Below are 10,000 nucleotides of genomic sequence, written 5' to 3'. Positions count from 1 at the left end.
TTCGGAGACACTCAGCCGCCCTCAAAAATAGCAAGAGTAATAATCTGTTAATAAGAGACTTCAATTTTTCCTCTTGAATTCCTACCCCTATGTCAGAATCAAATATTTCCTCACTCTTGCGCTGGTGTCGCCAGTTACAATGGTGTTTGGCAGCCATCTCTTTCCTAAGACTCCTCCAAAGTCACGATGTAATTCATTCAACTGTCTGCACAGCAGCAACAACACGGGGATCATCACCAGAACACCATGGTTAACCCAACATGGTAGAGCACATAACCGAATAGTGCGTTTCGTGCGTTCCGATTGAGTAGCCCTATAGGCAAAGTATTTTGAAGCATCCGGAGAAACAAAGGCTTCGTGCAATCGGGGCTGGGCAAATATCCACCGCTATTAACGTAAACCTCGCTCGATGAATAATTATTGGTTTTATGGAAGCGCGGCTGGTCAAATGGCTTCCATAGTTTAATAGCTGTTCAATTGCAAGCTGTAGAACGTCTAGGTTTCACAATGTGTAGTAACAAAACCCTAATACATACACTACAAAGTTTATTTTAAGCTGAATTTGTGGCACAAATTTTCTAGCGGTTTTGGTCACGTGATTTTCGCCCATCTCAACAAGTAGATTTTTCGGACATTGTCAGGTGTAAGGCCCTTTTCGAGGTAAACCACTTGAGAGATGGGCGATGATTCCTGCAGACTGGGAACTGCGATAAAACCGCAATGGTCTCATTGTAAATGGTGCGCTCTACTCTCTGTTAAAACTGTGGAGGAATTGGCATGGGTGATTGGTGGGTCGCACGTGTTGTATCGTAGCTCGTGGGTCGTGCATGGTTTGCCACTGGTCATGACTCGTGCCTAGTGCCCTAGCCCTAACCCTGACTATTGGAAGCTGGGTAAGGGTTAAATCGCAACATTTTATTCTTAATTGAACAGAAGATTTTGGGGGACTCTTTCTGACGTTTATCGCGTATATTTCCGGATTTTAGTAATGTCACAGTTGAGGACACTTCGTGATTCTTATCAAAATCTACATGCATCTAATAGACAATATTCGTATTCTCAGTATTGGACTGGAACTTGCTTGCAATGGAGGCTAATGCGGGGGAATATATCAAAAAGCATTTCAAAAGATATCCCCGCATTATCCTCCATTGCAAGCTATTGCAGTTCCAGTCCAATATTGAGAATACGAATACGGTCTATGAGGGTCAATGAGCAACCCACGACGACCGGCACCATTTGGCCTCTCCATCCAATAATGCGACAGGTCTCCGACCCTACTGCATAATCTTCATCTTATTTCGCCAAGCATATTTTACATAGCTATGAATTGTCAATTTTAATTAGCTTTAAGTTTTTCTCGGAGTATATGAATAAATTTATATACGTGAGAAATATCTGTTTTTTGTAAACCGCTTAGAAAAACTATTGATATAAGCGCTAGAGCGAGTTTCAATTGAGTGTCGTAAAACCAAAACCAAAGTAATTACTTTGGCCAATCAAAAAGGACTGAGACAATCCGGCAAACCAATCAAAACTCGAAGTAATTACACGAAGCCAACACAAAGCGCGGGAAAATGTGCACGCGTGAGCCACGATTGGTTTTGGTTTCACTTCTGATTGGTTGAAAAAATGGCGCGCGAACTTTGAACCAATCATTGAGTGAAGTAATCATAAACCAAAGTAATTATCTAATTACTTTCGACACTCAATTGAAAACCGCTCTATATAAATATATTTCATTTATTATTTGCAGTAGCCCATCAGTAGGAGCTTGCCTCCCCCATACAAGCCCTATTAGTCAACCTTTGCCCGTATCTTTCTGTTTTTAGAACGCCACGAGTTGTTCGGCACTGCACGCGCTGTTTAAAATAGCCAATCAGAATAAATACATTGTCCAACGAAGACAAAAATAGCAAAACCAATGTACGGAAATTGTGCGAATTGATGTAAATTAATGTAAATGTCAGTCTCCTGCTGAAGGGTTGGTTCTAAAAATAGAAAGATACGGGCAAAGGTTGACTCAAGGATATAGTGTTCATGGAGGCTCCTACTCATGGGCTCCTGTTATTTGTTATTATTATCTATAGTAAGACTGAGTTTCGCGTCTTACATGAGCTATATTTAATAATCCACACCAATGAAGTCTGCACGACACCATGCATAATGCAAGTTTGAGCAAGTTACTTTCTCATCACAATGTGAAATGACTCCGTGCCTTGTTCCACAAATTGCGTTACCCCAAAAATCTGATTGAGTTAGTCATCCAAAGGAAAAGGCAAAAGAGGGGAACGCTTAAAGAAACCACAGATTCAAAACTCCACTCATCTACATTAAACTTCCTTTTAAATCCCAAGCATCTGCTGGTCGAGTACGTAAGGATCTCAACGACCTTAGTTTTAAAGTCGGCATTAATGTCAAACGTGTTCACAAGCAAAAAACTAAAGAGGTGAAACCAGCTTTGTGATTTGTGCGAAGGAAACTATGTCGGGTACGGTGTACTGCTCGATTGATACTTACATCATCACGTGGCCGAACACAAGATCTCTACAATTGGCAAGCATCTGGAGTCTGAACATGGTTTTGACAAAAGCACCTCCCTTGGCGACCTCTTCAAAGTACGAAAAAATGCACAACTAAGCATGATTTATATTTATTTTCATTAATATAACAAACATTGATGTAAATTGTAGCCCTACAATTAAGTTATTAGAGGTAAATATCGACGACCGACTAAACTTTTGGAACCGTATTATTTAAGGACAGTTGGAGTCACTGTGAGGGGTCATATGAAAGTCGGTCCAACATATTACACTGAATCTTAGTATTTAAACTCTCTTATTCATATTTCTTGACTTGATAATGACGTTATGCAACCGTTACGTCGAAAATTCTTCGTTTTTAGTAGTTTTCTAAAGATACTTGTGGATTTTAAGAACCTTTCGGTGTTAAATTTTACCATCATATTGTACTTTAGATCTCTTCTTATACGCATTTTAAAACGCAAAGATCAGGTGCGCCTTTTCAGGCGACTTGAGAAATACAGTGTCCGGTTAACTAAAATTGCACTTAGGTCCCAAATTCATCTACATTGCGGAAAAACCGACTAAGCTGCCACATTCTTCCCGTAACAAATTTATTCTACTTTTTACTTTTCAGACTCCTCTTCGTCCACCGTTTGTAAGAAAGACCACGTTTTTGATTTCGAAGATTCAAGAGATACAGACTGCTTTCAGGTTATAACATCAAGTGCTGGTTCGAAAACATTGTCCACAAACAAGAAGACCGTAAAGCTCGGACAAAAATCCTTGAAATGGAAAGCAACCTCGAACTCTCCCTCGAGTCTGCGCCTAGATCTGTCAAATGCCCATAAAATTACTACTCAGTGGTTTCGAAGGGGTGGTGTCAAAGTTTGGTTCTACAAAGAAAGTGCCTCACCAGGAAAATCCCTGTCAATCAAGTTCAAAGAAAATGCAGGAAGCTCACAAAGTATCTGCACTTTTGATGCGAGTCTGAATTTTCAAGGATGGAGGGGAATCTGGGTAAAATTTACAGAGTGCATACCTCCAGGCACCAGCATTGTTCCAACCAAAGTTATCCTCTTCACCTTAAGTGGCGCAGATACTATCTACATCGACTTACTGGAGTTTAAATCCGAGCTTGGTAAACAGTCACGTGACAAGATAGTTCCACCAATCAGAGGAGTGGATCAGTATGACGCAAGTAACACTTGGCAACGAACTTATCACTGGAGTCAACAACCCGTACCTCCGTTACCCTCGAGAATTGATCAAGAGAAGACAGCTAGTTTTGATGTGATTAAGAGCCGGCTTAAGAACTGGTACCTCGACGAAACCAAAACAACCCCTAACTTCCCAAGCGAAAGTTTTCTCAAACACAGATGGGATTCTCTGCAGGGAAGTATTCAACAAGCACACCAGTATTATGATGCTTTGACTTTCGAAAGTCAGAAACTCGTGGGACCTCCTTTGTTCTGCAGAAACTGCAGAAATAAAAAAAAGTTTGGGGAGGTCATTACAAAAATTCTTTTGCCATTGGCAGTGGAATATTATCTTAGATCTCGTACTGCCGAAATAGACAGCACTGTTTTAGCCGAACTTAATAACCTCAATTCTGCTAACACATCTGTTAAGAACACTGCATACGAAGCCATCGCGGGTGGCCACCAGGCCATGCAAAAAGTATTCAAAGACTTCCTTCCCACTTCATCTAGCCTTCAAGCTGATCAAGTAAAAGCTACCATCAAAGCTCTTAATCTTCACCGATTAAGCAAAATCAACAGCCTTCTCGATTTTGTGAAAGATCAAGGATTCGCCGACGGAAGTGGCCTTGGCTCATTGGACCACGAAATGAACAGAGACGGTTCCGGCTTCTCGCACACTCTCTTTCTCATCAGTGACTCACTGAGTATGGCCACAAACAAAAGCAGATTGGAGGACCTCATCAACACAGCCAAATGGTACAACGAGTTTGGAGAGGTTTATCAATCACCCGCATTCGAATATAGAGGCACAACTGCAGATCGTATGATAACATTATGTTTGTTTAGAATTCTTATCGTGCTAACGATGCCAAAGGACACGGATGTAGAAATTAAAGCAAGAATAAGAGACATGGAAGCTCTAGTTAAATGGTTGGATAACTCAATAGCTGTAAACGAGGGTCTTGGAGGAGTTATGAAACCCGATTACACCGGACACCACCACAAAGCGTTTTATGGATCCGCCTATGTTCCACAAGCCTTACACAATGCAGCATTGGTCCAATACCTTCTTCATGAAACTGAATTTTCCCTGTCGACAACATCGGTCAACAACATCAGGCGTGGACTTGAAACAATGCGTCTTATGTCGGCCAAATATTCCACACCAAACAGTGTGAATGGGCGCTTTCCAAATTACTTCAATAAAGTGCTCTTCAAGGCCTTACCAGGATATGCCTACATCAGTGTTTCTAATCCTCCAACCTCAACGGTGCAATTAGGAATAACAGTAACTGGTGTAAAGGGACCAGAGATGTTTTTGCGCTTATATGACGAGAGTGACCCAGACATGATAGAATATTTGAAAGGAGGAAGAATTAAAAAAAGCAAGTACTATTTTAACACTCTGGGAGCTTTAGACATAATGAAGAAAGTAAGTGGAGATTTTTTTTAAATGGTCATTGTCCATAGTAATCAGCAATCATTCTAAAGATCACAATTGTTTCAACCAGAACAATGCGGTGCACTGGACATCATGTTTATCGAGACACAAACTAAAGTCATTTTGTGGTGATAGGTAACCGGGTTTCAAGTCGTTTTCAATTTGACCAATCCTAATATTTAACTGTGATAGTCATTGCCAAAAACAGCACCGAGGAGGCACGATCAGAAGAAACGTCGCATTTGGTCACTTGAAACAATTGTCTTCTGTAAAGTTCTGGCGGTAAAATGATAACTGAAAACCACTATGATGGTGTATACTTGGAGCCTTTGACTACTTGAAACAAGTTCTGGCGGTAAAATGATTACTGTTATGAAAACCATGATGATAGTCTATACCAAGAGACTTCAACTATTTAACTGACACTTTGCTGATAAGGTTTCAAGCTTAGATATCACAGATCTTTTGGAGTTGTTAACTATGAAGCCGCGGGTTGTGGCATCAAGGTTCCCTTTGTTTGAATGGGTGGTTTCATTGGAGATAGATCACCACCCAAGGAGTAATTGGATGTAGGACATTACACCTTGATGGTATCAATTGACTACAACTATCTGGATGCAATAGGTGCCCTTTCTCATGCAAGTAACCATCACTGTCAATAAAAAGCCCCTGTAACAACAAGATTTAAAGGAAATAAGGTGAAAAAAGAATGAAAAAAATGACACCATTATGAAAATTTGCTCTTGTATGGTCTGAATAGTGTTTACGCGGCGCATGGTAATATCCACCAATGACTTGAACAAAGAGGTTCGCCTTTTTGCTTTTGGTTGAGTTCCATTGTTCAAACACTAGACGTTATCGATTGATCGTCATGCATCTTTTCGCTCCATCCTATCCAGGTTCCGCGTGGTCAGGAAACTATATGAAGCCACCTTTAATAGAATATTCTACTTGCAAAAGCGTGCTGTGCGAGCAATAACAAATTCAGATCAGATTACCGAGCGCATTCTGCTCCTTTATTTGGGAAACTAGGCATCATGGACATTTTTAAAATAAATTCATTTCAAATTTGTAAGTTCATGTTTTACTATCACAATCAGTTATTGCCTTCGATGTTTTTAAATTTATTTGAAACAAGCCGCCAAGTGCACAATTCGCGGTACTAGAATAGCCAACAATTATCGGCCACATTTTTGTTGCACTAACATCAAACAATTTACGATTCTTTATCAAGGTCCAAAAGTCTGGAACTCTCTTCCTGGATCAAGCTATCTGAACTTTAAGAAAAATATGTTGGAGTTTCTTTTCAAAAAACCTGCGTTAGTTATACCGCACAAGCATTGCGTAAGATTCTGATGGGCACATGAGGGAGACCCTCTTATAAGCCCGGTCGTTTCTTGGGGTCTCCTCGCCACAGTTATTCTAATATCCATCCTTTCTTTATATTAATGACTTTACTCTTATTATTGATTGTCTTTTTAATATTATTGTGTGGCAAATAAACATTAATTCATTCATTCATTCATTTATTCATTCATTCATCAGAAAACAAAAGTAACTCGGGAAAAGGGCGACATCTCAGAAGTGGCTGCTTCCAATGTTCGGCTAGTTTTAATGCATTTTTAAATACAGTGTCCTGCATGATATGAGGAGGAATTGCCCAATCCTTGTGCGCCCTTCCTATCCTTCGCTATAGCTAGACGCGATAACTCAAGTGAATAACCACGAACTTTGGTGTCAAAAATTGTATGATTATTTTCGAAGACTCTTGTTAGAAGGTATCTGATTTTCTAACCAACTCTAAAATAGGTCTAAATTAAAAAGACAACCTCATTGGGGACTCAACTTTCTGTACTTGCAAAGTTTTTTTTTTTTTTTTTTTTAATCTAAGGCCATTCAAACACATATTTCTAATGAAAATTTGGTATTCATGGCTTAGAATCTAATATGTTATCCTTATATTCAAGGTGCAAACCACCTCTGCGTCAAAAACCATTTCTGCGGAGCCCTCTCCCGAAGGTCACTGGTCGAAGAACTACGCGGTTTTATCGATACACCGGAGAAAAGATTGGGTGGCAACAGCCAAAGGGTTTACCAACTTTCTCTGGGACTTCGAAAACAAACCGAACAGTGAAAATATATACGGAATGTTCGCTAGTCATGGAGCACTCCTGATTGCAAACAGCGAAGCGATTCTAAAAGTTCACGACGTTGAAAACGGTTGGGACTGGGCTAAAGTTCCTGGAACCACAACTATAGCCCTTGGAGACTCAAATATTGATGACTTAAACATAAGGGAAGCCAGGTTTTACAACAAACGGGAGCTAGCTGGGGGTCTGACGTTTAAAGGAACATATCCTTTAGAAAACGGAATTTTCGGCATGGATTTCGATCAGCCTAATTATGAGTTTGATTCAACAGATTGGCGTGGTAAGATCAAGTTTAAGTTCAAAAAATCATTTTTCTTTTTTGAAAACTTGATCGTGAGCCTAGGAACTCACATTACGGCAACAAACACAAAAAACAAAATAGTCCAAACCACTCTTTTCCAAGACAAACTGTTCAGCGCAGACAGCTCATCGAAAATCAAGGTGAACGGAGTCGATAAAACCTACTCGGACACCCTCAGCGGTAACTCTGCACCGTCATCTAGTAATAGTTACATAACGCTCACAGACACAAAAGGGAATTTTTACTACATTCCGAGTTCCAGCCAGTCCATGTTAAGAGTTCACGTTAAAGATCAGAACTCCAAGACCGACGATGGCAAAAGCAATACCTCGGGCCGGTATGGCACGGCTTGGTTCGATCACACCAGTTCTCCAAACAACGGCAAGTACGAATTTGCTGTTTTGATACCAACATCAACATACCATGCGACATTAACAGACCTAGCAACTGCTCAAAATACCGCTGGAAACGAAGTCTACGAAGTTTTGCTAAACAACCGCCAAGGCCATGTCGTCAAGTTTCTCAAGTCGCCAAGATCATGGACGAGCCTCACCCACAGTGTGACTGGCTACGTTCTTTTCAGGGAAAAGTTTACCCTTCCAGCCGGTGGTCCAATCGAGGAAGTTAACAGTAAAGATCTTCTCATCATGGTTGAAAGCACGACTGACTACATTTATCTCAGCATAAGTATTCCGGGCTTGAATCTCCAAACAAAGAAGAAGTACATGAGAAATTCCAATGATGCGCAGCAAGAAGAAAGATATCATTCAGCAAGTGAGGAGAGAAAAGTAGAAGTCAAATTGCGAGAAGAGGTGGAAAAAAGTGTCGTCTATGCCCAAACCCATGGAGATCCGGATTGCTACAAACCCAATGTGTGGGTCCAAGATTATACTGAATCCGGTAAAAGCAAAAGCAAATTGGTTCAATTTTTAAATCTTAAGAATGGTTTCAGTGTTGAGGTTAAATTGAGGAAGAAGATACAGTGATAATTAGAGGAAAGCGACCGGGAATTCAAGTTGATTGGCTATTGCTCCACGCAGACTTTTATTTGGTAAAAGATTAGTTTGTAATGCATGGCATAAGCGGATAAATATTAGAAAATGACCATAACTGTGAGTGCACCTCGAGTGGTTTTACTTAAAATATGTTCAGAAAGGCGCTCATTCATTCAGTGCGAATGAACGGGTGGTGGTGCTGCTTCCGTAAGGGAGTGAGGCAGGAAAATGTGGTTTTATCCCGAACGAGTTGATAAGAGTAAACTGAACCACTGAAAGAGAGTCTTGCTAGCTTAAGACTCGAGTTCATGTCAGAGCATGGCACCGTTACACTTTTATAAAGTCGTTTGATAGAACCGTAATTTCGTCATTCAATCTGTGCGGGCGGCGGCGGCCACGTTACGGCCACTTTGCGTTAGCCACCGAAGCATCAACGCAACAAAATTGCGTTGTTGGATGTTGTTGACTGGTACTAAAGCTTGCGCTGTTCGTGTTAACAGGCCCTCCTTGTGAAGGAGCGAGGAATGATCAGCCAATAATGACCTAAATCTGAATGAATTCTCACTCTCGACACGAATAAACCACTAGAGGTGCACGCAGAGAGATACCGATAAATGATGATAAAATATATCCGTGGTGATGTACATTGAAGGCAGAGGCACTGGTGCGTTTTAACAGACCAACTAAAAGCTCGGTCGTCACTAGCGATGAAAGCAAACGCAAAAGCAACACACACAAACTAAGTACTGCATGTCTTCATCATTAGTACCCAGTCCACCAAAAGACACTAATGCACAACAAGTTAATGCGCCCGGGCTTATTTTGTCTGTGTCGAAACTTGCGTTGCCAGTGACGATTAGGCCTTCTTAATTGACGAAACTACACCTCAATAATAATTTTTCCATTTCTTCTTATCAGGGAAGAAATTATGAGCCACTTTGCTTGATTATTATATGCTTACGCTGATTAATTAAATGAAAAAAAAAAGAAAAAAAAAGCCAACGTAAGACTATAGTTGAAATCAGAACAACTGAAAGGCCCGCATTCGCCCAATAGTGATTGCGGTCGCTTGTTTTTGTTTCAAATGACGGCTTGACGGCATGGTCTAATTGGCTGAACGCACTCAGGTGAAATCACGAGGAAAACAACATGTCAGCTATGAAATTCAGCCATGGTACGCAATGGCTTTTGAGCGAATGTGGCCAGTTAACCTGACCGTGATCAGTGAGCCGTTATTCATAAACACAAGCAGGAAGATAACAATACGGCAACGTAAACGAAACCAGGATTAGCACAAACGAGGAATTGATCGGATGAATGTGTCTGCCAATTTTTTGGAGGGGGGGGGGGGGGGGAGAGGAGAGAAAGACCGTTCCAAAAAGTGGCTCT

At 40.8% G+C, this 10,000-nt stretch overlaps 1 protein-coding gene across 1 annotated transcript in view; it reads left to right on the top strand.

Moving 5' to 3' along the window:
* LOC138005838 (chondroitin sulfate ABC exolyase-like) overlaps positions 1 to 9,098 on the top strand; it is a 9,356-nt gene extending 258 nt beyond the window's left edge. Inside the window, exons 2-3 of the mRNA XM_068852014.1 lie at positions 3,160 to 5,156; positions 7,133 to 9,098. Of these exons, the coding sequence (XP_068708115.1) occupies positions 3,160 to 5,156; positions 7,133 to 8,602 (3,467 nt within the window). The 3' untranslated portion in view covers positions 8,603 to 9,098. The remainder of the gene's footprint in view (positions 1 to 3,159; positions 5,157 to 7,132) is intronic.
* The last annotated feature ends 902 nt before the right edge of the window (positions 9,099 to 10,000 follow it).

The sequence above is a fragment of the Montipora foliosa genome, chromosome 6, assembly GCF_036669935.1.
Source record: "Montipora foliosa isolate CH-2021 chromosome 6, ASM3666993v2, whole genome shotgun sequence".
Taxonomy (NCBI): domain Eukaryota; kingdom Metazoa; phylum Cnidaria; class Anthozoa; order Scleractinia; family Acroporidae; genus Montipora; species Montipora foliosa.
Note: the sequence above shows the minus strand (reverse complement) of the source record. Positions and strands in the feature narration are given on the sequence as shown.